We start from the raw sequence: 17,024 nt of genomic DNA, 5'->3' as shown, positions 1-17,024 counted from the left end.
TCCACAAAGAATGCCTGTTACAACATAACACATATGATTCTCACAATTATGAATGAGTTGTTATTAATGTACACCCAAGGGAGGTGCAATTAAGCACAACTTACGTATTTTTAATATGGCTGAGAGGTAACACACACATAGATTAATCCCACAAGCACACACAAAACCCTTGAGATGGTGGATACGCATAATTATTTACTATTTTTTTTAGCTCTACTGGTCATATGATGGAATAGCTTATCAGATGGTCTGTCATCCATCATCTTCCAGCCATTAGCACAAGTTTTTTATTGTTACTCGACGAAAGCTACTTCGATGATCGCCATCAAATTTACACACACATTCATGCCATGGTCCTGAATGAAAATGATGCACAGATTCTTCTTTGGATGGTCACATCAACATGGAGTTTTCTCTAAAAGACTTTGGTTGACATCTTGTTGGTCTTGAATGAAAATGATGCACACATTCATCATTGGATGGTCACATCAACATGGAGATTTCTCTGAAAGACTTCTAATGACATCTTGTTGGCCCTGTTCGAAAATGATGATGATCTGACATCCAGTTGGTCCTAAATGAAAAGGGTGCAAGTCTGATGTCTAATATGGTGACCAAATATGCCATGTTGAACATCTTGTTATCACAACTTCAGAAGAATGGATGGTTGTATCAACATGGAGTTTTCACTAAAGACTTCTTAATATGTCTAGTCATTTGTAAATGAAAATGGTGCCAGTCTGATCACCATGGCAGCCATTGCAAAAATAATGTTATTGCTGATATTGATTAAGGGAAAGTCATATTGAGAAGGGTTTTCACCAGAATACTTCTTCTGAGGTCTAGCTTGTCCTGAATGAAAATGGTGCCACTAGTACATCCAGTATGGCAGCCAGAGAGAATATATTGAGATCTTGCTGTCACTACACTTCCTGAACAGCTGGTCAAATCTGTAAGGGGTTCAAAGACTTTTTATGATGTCTATTTGTTCATAAATGAAAATGGTGCTATACAGATACCCAATATGGCTACAGTGGCTATCTTGAAAATTTTGTTACCACTACTTGTCATAAATTAATGGTAATATCAGCATTTGATTTTCATGGAAAGGCTTATGATGTCCAGTTGATCGTAAATGAAAATGGTGCCAGTATGACTGACGCAGATGTGGAAATATATCAGTTATTTGGAATGGGTAGTTCCTTCAACAGTCACAGCTATGTGAATGTCCATGTATACGTTTGCCGATTTTATAAATACTTACTGGCGGTACGCGGAACTACTAAGCCTTTTACACATTTACTGATTTTATAAATGTTTATTGGCAGTACACGGAACTTTATCATTTACACATGTAAACAATGCAGCCTCATCAACCACCAGGTTAGCACAGTACAGGTGTGATGACAGACCTGCCAATCAAAATTGATCAGGCATGTATTTGACCAGTCAGGTGTGATGACAGACCTGCCAGTCAAAATTAATCAGGCATGTATTTCACCAGACAAGTGTGATGATAGAACTACCAATCAAAATTAATCAGGCATGCATTTCACCAGTCAAGTGCCTCTTCATTTGTCTTCATCCCCAACAGCACGAGAAGGATAGTGAATGTGCAACAGATTTGGATTGTTTATTGTAAGGCTATTCTATTTCATAAGTTTTATTTACCCACAAGGAGCATATACTAGTGATATTTTCAATATGCATTAAAAATTACTGGCATAACAATAGTTGTCAGGCAATAATTTTTAGACTACTTTATGATCCTGGCAAATGTAATCATGTATCAGTTGTCAAAATATTCAAATGTTGTTGGCATAGTAATGCTTTATTGGAACATCTAACAATAACAATGGTTATTTAATTACAGCTTTGTCACTAGAGGAGAATGCAACTGGTCGGTTCCTCAAATCTACTAGCAGTCAGGATAAGACTAGAGCTGGCAAGATAATGGCTGCTGTCGGCAAGTCACAGAGTTTTGCTGCTCAACAGAGGTACAGAGATATATATATATACACACAACTCACATGACTATCTCACTGATGATTTAAAAAATAATAATATAATTAGGCTTCACTGACAAAAACTATTTCTTGGCTTGACCCATTTTGACCACCATAGAGTGTCGTTGGGTTGACCCATTTTGACTACCATAGAGTGTTGTTGGGTTGACCCATTTTGACTACCATAGAATGTTGTTGGGTTGACCCATTTTGACTACCATAGAGTGTCGTTTGGTTGACCCATTTTGAATACCATAGTGTCCTTACACAGCCTTAGCACTGAATAACCTACTTGTGTTTCTGTGCTGTAAAACACAAAATTGGTCATCACATATTTGTGTCCCTTTCAAAATTAGTCAAATTCTGCACTTTTCATGGGTTTTCCAATGAACTTTTGTTATTGCAGATTAAAGGAGATATGCATAGTACAGTTTAAGATTGATTTATTTATAAATGTTTTTAAAAAATGTTTCAACTTTTAACTTTATCAGAAGTGGCCTTCCTATGATCTCCTCTTTAAAGTTTATAATGTCTTGACTTGAAGATTGGATGAGTCATTTTAGAAATAAAGAGACAGTTATGATAAAATTCTAAGTGGCAGGAAAATAAATATTAAATGAGTATGTAAACGGGAACTAAAAATTCTACATTGCTTTTTGTTGTGCCAAAAAATCTAACATGTTAAAAAATTTCAAGTCAAAATTTTGCAGCTACATGGGAAATTATTCATTTGACAGGTCTTTCAATGAAAATATTTGAAGCTGACTGCTAGAATGCAATGAAACATGATCACTTACCTTTTGACTTCAGGTTGGCATTACGAGTGCCTCTAGTAAGACTGTATCAAGAGGTGGAGACATTCAGGTATCGTGCAATCTCTGACACTTTAATGACGATTAACAGAATGGAAGGAGCTAGAACAGAATACAGAGGTGCCCTGTTATGGATGAAAAATGTGTCAGAAGAGCTGGATCCAGATACCTTCAAACAGCTGGAAAAGTTTAGAAAGGTGAGTATATTTTAGAGTGAGTGTGTTTCGGGACTTTTAATGTAGTTTTAACAATTTTAGTCATACTGTTACAGTGTGTGTAGTGTAGCAGTTTATAGTGATGTCTAATACTGGGGCATCATGCCACAGACATGTCCTAACACTAACCGTTTAATGCTAGTTCCAAGTTAGGCAGCTGTTAGTACCATTTTTATAATTCTTTGATATGATTTGGAGTGGGTTTGAACCTGTGACCTGCCACATTTGAGGTGGATGCTGTAACCACTTAGGCTATGTGAGCAGTCAGTGTGTTTTAGAAAAGTGAAGGTGTATTTTATTGAAAGGTGAGGTTTTTTTATATAGAAAGGTGAGATTTTAAAATATATATATTTGAGAAGTCAAGATTACTGATTTTTTTTAAAATGATGCAGGCAGAGTTTGATGTAGGTGAAATGTGTTTAAAACAGGAAGACCACCATTAAATTTCTTATATACTCAGAGATTATATATTTTTTGATACAATTCAAAAGTGAAATATGGAGAAAATTACTTGCATCATGCATTTTTTAAACTAGTATATTTAAAATTTAAAACATTGTTCTGTACAATTTATTCTCAACAAAAACACTCAGGTGGCCTAGTGGCTAGAGCGTCCACCTCGGATTTGGGAGGTTGCAGATTTGAACCTCTGCTGGTCATACTAAAATCTTATAAAAATGGTACTAATACTGTCTAGGCACTCAGCATTAAGAGGTTAGTGTTAGGACTCTTTGGCCTGGTATCAGGATAATATGACATGGTGGGACATGATGTGACATGTCTGTAGACATCATAGTGATATGACTGAAAAATTGTTAAGGCTACATTAAAAATCCAAATCATGCACAGATATTCTCACCATATTTATTTTACATTTTACGCTAAAGTTAGTGTCGAGTGACATCATCTACAATTACTGTATTATCTACCGTGTTTAAGGCTGTATTTTACTGGATTGTGATTCTTTGCAGTACAAGCCAATTATCCGTTACAGCTGAAGGTATTAATGGAATAGTTATTTCAAATAAAAGACACCGTATGCCACATGTTGTCTTGGCATCAAGAACAGAAAGAGATTCTAGTTGTTTTAAAACAAAACATAAGAGGAAGTACAGATGAACAAGCCAACTGGCCAGCTGCGAAATATTTTCAAGGGCTTTTAAGATTGTCATTAGATTTTCAGAAGCCATTAACAAGTAATCAAGTCTGTGTATGTTCATATTAACTATAAGAAAGGTTATAACCAAAACTTTAGGCAAAACTAAAACCATTGAAAGGTCAACTAACTTTGATCAGGAAAATGGAAAGAAAGCAAAATAAAGGTCATAGTAGAAGTGTTAGCTCTTGAAATACAATGTAACTTATTTAAATTGGTAGCATCTTTAAATATACGATCAGTAAATTAAATTAGAAACATCTTTAAATCCAAGGTAATTTAATTTAATTGGAAGTATCTTTAAATCCAAGGTAATTTAATTAAATTGGAAGCATCTTTAAATACAAGAGGACGCATCTATCCAAGGTAACTTAATTAAATTGAAAGTGTCTTTAAATGCATTTTAAATTAAATTGGAAGTGTCTTTAAATACTATGTAACTTAGATAAATGGAAAGCATCTTTAAATCCAAGGTAATTTAATTAAATTGGGAGCATCTTTAAATCCAAGGTAATTTAATTAAATTGGGAGCGTCTTTAAATACAAGGTACTTTAATAAAATTGGAAACTTCCTTGACTGTATGTGAAACAGAGTATTCAGTATCTGTACATTTTCAGGTTCAAGCACAAGTTAGAAAGACAAAGGCAAGGTTTGACAAGCTGAAGCTTGATGTAATGCAGAAGATAGATCTTCTGTCCGCTAGCCGCTGTAATATGTTTTCCCATGTCCTTGCTAACTATCAGTCCTCGCTACTGCACTTCTGGGAGAAAACATCAAGAACCATGACAGCAGTGGCCGAGAGCTTTAAGGGATACCAGTATTACGAGTTTAGTATCATCAAGGTATGACTCAACACTTTCAGGGATACGAATATTATGAGTTTAGTATTATCAAGGTATGACTCAACACTTTAAGGGATACGAATATTATGAGTTTAGTATCATCAAGGTATGACTCAACACTTTAAGGGATACGAATATTAAGAGTTTAGTATCATCAAGGTATGACATCAGCACTTTAAGGGATACCAGTATTATGAGTTTACTATCATCAAGGTATGACATCAGCACTTTAAAGGATACCAGTATTACGAGTTTAGTATCATCAAGGTATGACATCAGCACTTTAAGGGATATGAATATTATGAGTTCAGTATTATCAAGGTATGACATCAGCACTTTAAGGGATACCAGTATTATGAGTTTACTATCATCAAGGTATGACATCAGCACTTTAAAGGATACCAGTATTACGAGATTAGTATTATCAAGGTATGACATCAGCACTTTAAGGGATACCAGTATTATGAGTTTACTATCATCAAGGTATGACATCAGCACTTTAAGGGATACCAGCATTACAAGTTTAGTATCATCAAGGTATGACATCAGCAGAGACTTAAAACAAAAGAATACAAAAACTGTACTCCTCAGATTTCAACAATTTTTATCAGTTGTAATTTAAACCCCAACTTAAATTATTAGTAAAATTTTATAAGATCATCATTGAGATCTCTCCGAGCATGAAAAAGTTCACAAATATTGTAAAACTTGCTATACGATTTTTCATTTAAATTTTTTTAGGACGGATTGAGTATACATTCTTTTTCTTTGCTTACACAATTTCATTGCTAATGGGTCAGTACTTAAAGCTAGGCAAGCACTGGGGTGGTTGGTTGATTGGTTTTAACACACATTAGAATACATTATTGGTTGTATATTATCCTGTAGAAATGGGAGCTAAGTGCCTTTTCCAAGGTCACACCGATGCAGCTGACCTGGACTGGTATGGTCAGTTATTGAACATGTGACCCTTGGATTAGGAATCCACTGCTTTACAATCTGAAAACCAGGATTTTATTTCAATTGTTTTCAAAATTGTTCCAGAAAAATATTACTTGGAGGTAGATATACCATGTATAAGAAGAAAGATTCAATGGACTATTGTGTGTCAGCTGACTTAAGATAAACAAAGAAATTTCCAGTTCCCATTCAGAAGAGTTTATTATTGACAACTTTGGAAATTAATAGTGCCAACATAGTGATACTGAAGTTTAGAAATAAATATAACAAAAGAAACAAGGACATAAACAATGATGAAAACTATATCAAAATTGGTTGAGAACTGAAAATTTAAATTTTAAGGCTTTAAATAAAATTTAAATTCCATAAAACCTTATACTTGTATCTCATATGTTTCAAATGATGTGCTAACCAGAAACATTTTGTAATTGGATATTTTTCGTGTTCATTTTTCCAGAAATCTCAATTTTTTTCTTCAAAACTAAACATAAACTTCTACTTTTGTAAATAATTGAAATACAGTAGTATCATCAGTTTTCATGGGGGACCAATTTTTGTAGTTTTCGTTGTTACCCAGCGCCACAAATTTAACATAAGACCCTTTTTCTTTTTTTCAACAAAAAATGAGCCATGTAGGATGATGACCACACCCCCTAACCCACCCCCATTTTCTTATAGTGATTCATTCTTAGAGATTAAAACAGCTGCTAGCATTTGATAAGTAAGATCAATACTGTAATCTGGTAATTAAATATTAGCTTTTACATGTTTGTTTTATTTTTTATTTTAACCTTTTGAAACAAGAATTATACATCATTTTATATTGCACACATAAGATAAGGTATCCGATAGCTGTAATTTTACACTCACTGACTTAAATCGATATGTGAGGTAAGTAAAGATAGAGAAAAAATAGAGAAAAAGCATAAGTATTCAAACAGTAGTAATACTGAAAATGAAAGAAAAAATAATACAACATAAAAGTATATGAAAATTAAATTTAATACTTTTTCAAATCGATCCTTCATTCATGTACAACAGTTATTGAAAAATTTAAATCCTTCTGAAAGCACATCTAATTTTATGCATGCATTTTTAATCCAAAAGAACAACAATCCTGTAAAATACTATAACTATTTCTTGAATCACTGTTATTAATGAAACAGTGTGTATATACACTAATTACAACAGAGTATTAAAGCTCACACTTCACAGATTTTTGGATGAAACCACTGTTTCAACATCATGCCAATCAAGTCTCATGGTTCTCACAACTGCTTCTCGGGTAAATAATCCCCAAATTGCTGCCTGGTAAGCAAGCACCTGCGCCATGTTTGCAGCTTCTGACGGGTTAGGAAGTCTAGGAACTGAGGGGGTCTAAGTTGAATTTTACCACTCTTAAGCCAGTGTGTTAATGCCATGATCGTTAGAAAGTATTGATGGTGCAACTTGACGGACAGTGGTTTAAGTAAGAGATCATTCATATATACTAAAATAACTGATTGGCCTAGTGTTGTTAGCTGTATCGGCTTCCTTTGATGTTGAGCACTCAAACAAAAACATGGCAAAAGTGATTAATCTTGACAGGTGTTTTATTTGTGCTCATAGAGATGGAAGTATTGTTTTAGTTTTGTTGGCTGCATCAGCTTCGACTGACGTTATTGACTTGGTCAAAAACCCTGTAAGTATTGAACTTGCCAGGTCTTTGATTTGTGCTCATACAGGTGGAAGTATTGTTTTAAACATTAAAGTGGCCACCATTTGCATTGGCATAGTTTTATTCTTGTGTATTCTTTATTTTGGGTATTTGTAGAAGTTAAACCATGAAATTAAATACCTACTAATATGTAAACTTTTACAGGAAAATCCACGAATTTAAGTACCCATGAAAATGCCTTTTTAAAAAATAAAACCATGAAAATTGAGCCCAACAGAAATAAATGATACTACAGTAATACTTGTTCCTTCTAATTACAAATATGGTATCTGAAGATATATATAATTTATATCTATTTTCCTGAAAAAAAGAAAAAGGGTCTTATGTTAAGATGTCCTGTTTAATTTTGTAATTCGTTTTCACTTTAATTTGCTGTGTGCCAAGTAGTTATTCAGCTTTTAACGATGAAAAATGACAATAGGGTGACGAATCTCAGGTAACAAAAATAAAAGAACAACTGGCATTATATGCTTAGGTCAACAGAGGTGCCAGTAGCGGATTTAAGTTCAGTTACATGTATTTATGAAACTGTGACAACATTCTTAATTTGACCAGAAAACTGTGACAACATTCTTAATTTGACCAGAAAACTGTGACAACATTCTTAATTTGACTAGAAAACTGGCAACATTCTTAATTTGACCAGAAAACTGTGACAACATTCTTAATTTGACTAGAAAACTGGCAACATTCTTAATTTGACCAGAAAACTGTGACAACATTCTTAATTTGACCAAAAAACTGGCAACATTCTTAATTTTACCAGAAAACTGTGACAACATTCTTAATTTGACCAGAAAACTGTGACAATATTCTTAATTTGACCAGAAAACTGTGACAACATTCTTAATTTGACCAAAAATCTGTGACAACATTCTTAATTTGACCAAAAACTGTGCATGTTAATTATCACTGATGAAGTTGTTATTATCAGCTTTTATCCTTCTTTAGATGAGGCCCACCATTTTCAGTAAACTTGGGGAGATTCTGGCCCGATTGTGTGCTTTGGCAGGTTTGGTTAATATTTGCAGGGCTTGTCTTTTGTAAAATGCAGGAGAACTGCAAATAGCACACTTGGTAGTAGTTATAAACTCTCCTCAAGATTGCTTTCATTGCATCATCATTTACAGCACATGATGTCATATACCAAAATACCAGAACCTGTAAGCATAACACTATTGGTGAAAGGCAACTGCCATTACAATCTGTGACAAAATTTGATAAGTTTGCTCTGAAAAATGTGGAAATCTATGTTTTGAACAATAATATTGGGGAGAGCGATCCATCACTCTCCTGGAAGCAATTTAATGAGCATGACAACAATCATGCTGTTCAAAACACAAGCTCTGTAATTTTACCATTGGGGTTTTATTTGTGTTTTTCCTGTTGTTAGGTCGCTTAGCCTACAAGCCAAGTGAGCTTGATATGGTCCTGCATCCATTGGGCATCATAATTCACATGTCATACATTGTCCTTCATGCATCTATCATCGTTTCCTATTTTCAGCATCTGAAAAACCACTTGGACAGAAAGCATCCTGATATTGAGAGCTTTCAAGTTTGTAAAAATAATGTAGATTTCCGATCATTTATAACCACAGTCAGCAGGAAAAAAAACATCATTAAGATTCTGTATTTATGCTTTGAATTAAAACTAATTCAGTAGTGACACAACTTGACATTTTTATTCTTCAGGAATTATCGGAACCCAGCCGGAGGTTAGCAGAAGAGACCTCTGCCAGGGAACCAGCAGAGAGAGATATAGAGGAGGAATTTGATCCAGAAAAGTAAGTTTCATGAGAGTGAATACTTCTTTGCATGCATCACTTGTTTTTATACTTCATTAATTCTGTGAGATGGTCGATATAATGTTATATAGTTGATATTGTAAATATCATTTGTTCCTTAATGTCATCATACATATTACATCGAAGGTCTAGAATGTTCAGATGCATTATAATTGAGTTCACTTACTGAATACTGTCAGTGGTATATTTGGTTCGGCATTAAATAGAATCTTGCCTTAACCTTCATCCTTCATAATAATTGAAACTTGTTGAAATATTTTTTCACTTTCTTCACAAAACATATTAAACATAGACATTCCAATGGTTTGGCTTCAACATATAAGCAGAGTGAGATACAGTGTTAAAGTTTAAAAATTATGCCCATTATACCTGTGGACATGGATCTGACTAAGCGGTCAGCAAAATTATTGTAGATATTGTCATATCCATGGCATTGAAATATATCCTTTTTCCAGCAAATTGAACCTGATTGACTTTGATACATTTTTTTAGGTTGAAGTAGTGTTTATCATTTTGATACCCTGCAAGGTATACTGTTAAGATAGGAAACACCATTTTTAATATGTGCATGATGGAATGTAAAATGTTACACAAGAAAACCATCATTTGTGCCATGACTGAATTTTTATTTCTGAACTTTACAGTGCTTCTCATTATTTAATTAGACAACCATGCAAGCAATTGTGGCTGCGAATCTGTTCAAAGTTCAAAACAAGGCAGATCACTTGAGCATGAAAATTTGGAAATAGTGACCTAGTTTTGTCAGAATGAAATTGTCCTGCTTATTATGAGGCACATCAAGGTCAAATCACATTATTCTAGGAAATGTCAACAACAACAAAGTATTATGCACAAAATTTCATTAAGACATATCCCTGGAACCTGCAATATGGGTCACAGTGACCAGCTTTTTTTATTGTAGAATTTATCATGACATGCCTTTAATAAAATGACATGATTTTAGCCATTGGCCCTTGAAAAAAGTGAGCTATATTTAAACTAAGTTATAGTTTGATGCCTGAATAAACTAATGAGATAGATGTCATGGATTCATTGCTTTATAATCAAGCAAATTTCACAACAGTGTGCTAATGATAAGATATTTATTTATTTGCATAATTTTACTTTACATGTTTTATTATGTTATAATTAGTGATGTAAGAATTAGAATAATTGGAGATTCGTAGAAAAGTCAAACAACCAAGTATTTAGATACCATTGCCCAAATTGATTGATTAAGGAAGGGTGATCATGGCTTTGTTAAACCATGAATGGGAATAACCATGACAACATTGACTCTTCAATGCAACCACAAGGAGGGGTGATCATGGCTATGTTAAACCTTGAATGGGAATAACCATGACAACATTGACTCTTCAATGCAACCACAAGGAGGGGTGATCATGGCTATGTTAAACCTTGAATGGGAATAACCATGACAACATTGACTCTTCAGTGCAACCACAAGGAGGGGTGATCATGGCTATGTTAAACCTTGAATGGGAATAACCATGACAACATTGACTCTTCAATGCAACCACAAGGAGGGGTGATCATGGCTATGTTAAACCTTGAATGGGAATAACCATGACAACATTGACTCTTCAGTGCAACCACAAGGAGGGGTGATCATGGCTATGTTAAACCTTGAATGGGAATAACCATGACAACATTGACTCTTCAGTGCAACCACAAGGAGGGGTGATCATGGCTATGTTAAACCTTGAATGGGAATAACCATGACAACATTGACTCTTCAGTGCAACCACAAGGCGGGGTCATTGTGGATGGAGGTTTGGAAAGAGTATGGTCTCAGCAGCAATTGTCATTGTCAGATGTTATTAACATATCAAGTTCTGAATATGTGTATTATACATGTGAGATGTTACATTTATGTCTATGTCTTGTGATCAGATCAGAGGAAGCATATGTTATACCTTGCATATTCTTATTCTACTTTTCATTAAGTATGGAAGAGTTGGAATATGGTGAACAAGAAAAACGTACCTGTTCACAAGCAAAACAAGAACCAGTTACATTAAAAAATATGGCAACTCGAGAGAGGTATATTTTTCCCCGCGGATTTATGCAATTATAGATCACTTGGTGAAAGGAACTTGACATAACACATTTGTATTCTGCTGAATACATGCACCTGCCGCAACACATGAAACCCCCACCCCCCATTTTTTTATTTACAAAAATGGTGTCTATCATTGAATTAAATATATCCAATAAGAAACTAAACCAAGAAGGTGAAAGTTGTATCCCTCAACTGTCCAATTTGGGCACAGAAGATATCCACAAATAGAGCAATTAAAAACCAAGCAATACCTTGTGCCATACTACTTGACTGTTATGCAGTTACTCAAAAAACAAATATTTCAGCAGAAAAATTACACCAGTATATGCTATGTTTAATTCCCATACCCTGAGTGATGCTTCTGTTTTCATCTTGAGTGGACCACATCAGCAGCTGAGCTGAGAATTAAAAAAAGCTAAAGTAGACTGAGAGGGAAGACGATACGTTTACTTTCGGCTTTTAACAGAGAAATTCTTTATGCTTATTTTCATACAACAGGTGCATGTGTTCAGCAGAATGTGGCATATTATTTTCCAGATTTACAGCAACGTGTTTAATCCACCATTGCTAAGGACTGTAAATGTAAAATTATAGCGTTATTTCTTTTTCTAACAACTGCATATAAGGCCAGCAGTATGTAATGGCCAAGTTGTTATTGTAAAAAGACCTTTTCTTTCTAAAGACCATGTCAAAATTGTACCCTGGGTGTTGTATAAATACTTCTTACTAGTAAAGAAAATATCTAAATTGTCCCCTGGGGTGTTGTATAAAAGACCTTTTACTTGTAAATATCACAATTGTCCCACAACAAAGTTCTGTATAAAGACCACTGACTATTAAAGATCACTTCCAGTTGATGTTGTTTATAGACCTCCTACTTGTAAGGACCATGTCTAGATTGTCCTGTAGGTGTGGTATAAATACTTATCCTAGTGTTGTATAAAGACTTCCTCCTAGTAAAGACCATGTCTAGATTGTTGGGTAGTGTATAAAGCCTTACTAATAAATACCACTTCTGGATTGTTCTCTTGGTATTGTATAAGGACCTCCTTCTTAGGACCATGTTGAGATTGTCCCCTAGGTATTGGATGAGGACCTACTTTCTTAGGACCTTGTCTAGATTGTCTCCTGGGTATTGTATGAGGACTTCATTCTAAGGACCGTGTCTAGATTGTCTCCTGAGTATTGTACGAGGACTTCATTTTAAGGACCATGTCTAGATTGTCTCCTGGGTATTGTATGAGGACCTCCTTCTAAGGACCTTGCCTAGATTATCTCCTGGGTATTGTATGAGGACTTCCTTTCTTAGCACCATGTCTCGATTGTCTCCTGAGTATTGCTTATGCAGAAGTCTGATTGTTTTTGATTAAATAGATTACAACCTCTTGTGTCCAACCACACTAGATACAGACCAACATTTTATAAAGACTGCTATTAATCACTCCCATCAGTTACATCAAACAGGAGAATCTTTTGAAATAAGACCACCATCAAATTCAGGGTATATTTCTCCCACAGCTTTTTTATAATTTAATAGAGAGATGCGACTATACAAGGTATAGCAAAGAAGGACTCATTTTCAGCCATAGTGAAGGATTAAACAGGTTGTTATTTACTTAATCACAAACTTCAAAGTTTTGCTTGAGCAAAGCTGATTTTATTAATTAAGAAATAAAGAAAATCTTTATTACAAAAAGTTTGCACATTTGTTTGCGGTAGCATAATTATCAGTCTTTCAAAGTTTGGCACACTTATGGCACATATGCTATAGGTTTAGAGTTTTCAATTTGTGAAAAATCCTCTGGGCAAAACTTTATTTCATTTTATTTTATTTTTTAATATTATTGCTTAGGAATGAAAATTTTGAAGCGGTATTATATGTTGCAAAAGATGGAAACCTGTAACTTTTGTGTCCTCAGTTACACATTGGATTTCTGATCTATACTTTAATATATTTTTCCAGCACAAAATATTTTCTTGGTATCATTACTAATTGGATTCTTGTATATTTTGCTTTTACTTTGTATATCTTGGTATTTCATAACAGCTGTTCCATGGCTTTTAACCTTACTCTTTCTTAATACTCATTATGTATATTTTATATACTGTAATTTCTACTCATTATGAATCTTTTATATACTTTAATTTCTGCTCATTATTTATCTTTTTTGTATGGTGATTTCTACTAATGTATCTTTGATATGCTGTAATTACTACTCTTTATGTATCTTTTATATACAGTAATTTTATATCAGCTTCTTTCTTTGTGTACTTAGTCACACAATGCATGATTTTTATGAGGTTTTTTTTAATGTACAGTGACCAAGATTTATTCAATAATCAAAATGTTGTCACATATACTTAACATGCGAAATAACTAATATAATTAATTGCTTTTCCCTTTGTCAGGCAGTTTATATTGTCAGTAAGAGCACATTCCATGGCATTGATTATGTCATAATAAATTTTCCATTATGAAGAAATTAAGCTCGCCATGGCATTGATGTTGTCATATTAAATTCTCCATCATGAAGACATATTCAACTCGCCATGACATTGATTATGTCATAATAAATTTTCCATCATGAAGACATTAAGCTTGTCATGGCAATGATGTTGTCATAATACATTTTCCATAATGAAGACATTAAGCTTGCCATGACTTTGATGATGTCATAATATATTTTCCATCATGAAGACATATAATACTTGCCATGACATTGATGATGTCATAATAAATTTTCCATCATAAAGACATTATGCTTGCAATGACTTTGATGATGTCATAATACATTTTCCATCATGAAGACATTAAGCTTGCCATGGCATTGATGTTGTCATATTAAATTCTCCATCATGAAGACATTAAGCTTGCCATGGCATTGATGAGTCATAATACATTTTCCATCATGACGACATTAAGCTTGCCATGACTTTGATGATGTCATAATAAATTTTCCATCATGAAAACGTTAAGCTTGTGATGACTTTGATGTTGTCATAATACATTTTCCATCATGAAGAAGGGGCCCCGAGTGGCCGAGTGGTCTAAAGCGCTCTTCGTTACGGATCACTGCCATCTCACCTCTGTCTGCGGCGGTTCGAGTCTAAGATTCAGCCAATGTGGGCATGTGAGAAAGCTTGCCAGTAGCTTCTCGTGGGTCGGTGGTTCTTTCAGGGGTTTTCCGGGTTCTTCCTCCACCATTAATACTGGCCGCCATGTATAGCCTATCGTGCTGAAAAATGGCGTTAAACCCCACAACAACAACAACAACCATCATGAAGACATTAAGCTTGCCATGACATTGATGATGCCATAATAAATTTTCCATCATGAAAACATTAAGTTTGCCATGACATTGATGTTGTCATAATACATTTTCCATCAAGAAGACATTAAGCTTGCCATGGCTTTGATGTTGTCATAATAAATTTTCCATCATGAAGACATTAAACTTGCCATGACTTTGATGATGTCATAATAAATTTTCCATCATGAAGACATTAAACTTGCCATGACTTTGATGATGTCATAATACATTTTCCATCATGAAGACATTAAGCTTGCCGTGACATTGATGATGACATAATAAATTTTCCATCATGAAGACATTAAGCTTGCGATGACTTTGATGTTGTCATAATACATTTTCCATCATGAAGACATTAAGCTTGCCATGACTTTGATGATGTCATAATACATTTTCCATCATGAAGACATATAATATTTGCCAGATTATTCAAGTGCATCAGAAATGAATTATGAATAAAGTTAAGTAAAGAATATAAAGCACTTACATTTTTAAATATTTGTAATTTCTTCTCTCATGCGGTGTTAAAGTTCCAGTAACTGATGCCAGTACTGAATTAGAGTAATAAGCCTGTTATTGTATATGCACTGATATTACTATGTGGACTTAAACTCAGAAACAGAAATGAGCGAATTAGTAAAATTCAATAAAATTTATTTTCCTAGAATACAAAGTAAAAATTAAATGTTTCAATGCTCATTACTGTTTTCATTTTCACTCCCTCCTTTTCAGTTCATCAATTATGTTGGGGCATTGAATTGAGGAGCTGGGAAATTTGCTATCTCAGCATGTCCTTGTTAGGAGTGGTGATTGTTGCCCCTAATGAGGAGGGGTGATTGTTGCCAGAGAATTATCTATGATGATTCTTGACAGATCATATGGCCCCATTTTCAGGTTATATGGTCCTGTTTTCACTGTCAGGCATGGAGGTGAGAGTGAGGAACACGGTTTCTTCTTTCCCAAGCCTTCCATCATTCATGAATGATACACCAACACCTGTGCCCTCTGGTGACCAACCTGTGGCACCAGACTACTTCTTTTTCATCAAACTATGCCGTCATGTTTATAATGTGAAACCCTCTCATAAAGGAGAAAGCTTTGCATTCAGCAAATTGTGTAATTGTGATTTTGCTACAGGGCATGGAGACACCATAAAACATGAAAAAGCTGAATAACACCTTGCTGCTTCATCCTCAGCAACACAGCCTGAAATTACAGCATTTATAAATAACAGAGAAAACCTTGATGTAATTCAATTGGAAGTACGTTTTGCAAAATTTCATGTAGAAGGAATCTTCCTCTTTCAGTTGCTAGTGATGCTGGTGATTTGTTTTGCACTCATATGCTAGAATGAAAACAGTGGGTGACTGACATAATAGTCTCCTGTGATACTGTTGATAAACAGTGGATTCTGATGTAAAAGATAAAGAATTCATGTGGAGACTTTCTTTACGATCATTTTATGTTAGGGCTTCTTTCTTTACCACTCTCTAATTATGATTATATTGGAATCAATAATGATTGAATAAACAGGGTGAAGAAAAGGCTCCTGTAAACAGCCTGTGTCTGAGGACTTGCTCAGAAGGTTCAGGAATGCAATACACACATCTTTATCATTAAATAATTAACTAAATTATAGTCACTCTGTACTGATGGTTGTAGATGTTTTAAAAATCAGTATTTGTTTCTGAAAATCAGTATTTTCACCATAAGCAGTCAGTATTTTTGTTTTTGGCAGTTGCCAGGTATGCCTTAGGGGTCAAAACTCATGGTCACTGACATAACCTTTGTGTTTTAAGGATTTAATTTTTATTTTACTTTTTGCATTTATTTTATATAACTTTAACCGATTTTTTAAGATCTTTACCTTTTAAATTGTAGTCTTTATCTCTCTATGTTATATCTATCTTATCTTCCTAGACCTTTATTTTTCAGTACATTTTATGTTGTATCTATCTTATCTTCCTAGACCTTTATTTTTCAGTACATTTTATGTTATATCTATCTTATCTTCCTAGACCTTTATTTTTCAGTACTTTTTATGTTATATCTATCTTATCTTCCTAGACCTTTATTTTTCAGTACATTTTATGTTATATCTATCTTATCTTCCT

General features: G+C 34.2%; 1 protein-coding gene across 7 annotated transcripts in view; it reads left to right on the top strand.

Annotated features, from left to right (window-relative positions):
• The window catches only part of LOC149790576 (islet cell autoantigen 1-like), a 102,376-nt gene that overhangs the window by 23,345 nt on the left and 62,007 nt on the right, over nucleotides 1-17,024 (top strand). For 6 of the 7 annotated variants that reach the window (XM_089972663.1, XM_089972660.1, XM_089972661.1 and 3 more), the window contains exons 5-9: nucleotides 1,874-1,997; nucleotides 2,817-3,015; nucleotides 4,808-5,032; nucleotides 9,404-9,495; nucleotides 11,485-11,580. In XM_089972663.1, coding sequence (XP_089828789.1) covers nucleotides 1,874-1,997; nucleotides 2,817-3,015; nucleotides 4,808-5,032; nucleotides 9,404-9,495; nucleotides 11,485-11,580 — 736 coding nt within the window. The remainder of the gene's footprint in view (nucleotides 1-1,873; nucleotides 1,998-2,816; nucleotides 3,016-4,807; nucleotides 5,033-9,403; nucleotides 9,496-11,484; nucleotides 11,581-17,024) is intronic. The other variant, XM_089972664.1, reaches the window with a different exon arrangement.

Source organism: Sinohyriopsis cumingii, chromosome 10 (genome assembly GCF_028554795.1).
Source record: "Sinohyriopsis cumingii isolate HCF-2022 chromosome 10, ASM2855479v2, whole genome shotgun sequence".
Classification (NCBI taxonomy): domain Eukaryota; kingdom Metazoa; phylum Mollusca; class Bivalvia; order Unionida; family Unionidae; genus Sinohyriopsis; species Sinohyriopsis cumingii.
The sequence above is the reverse complement of the archived record's forward strand: the minus strand, read 5'-3'. Positions and strand labels throughout refer to the sequence as shown.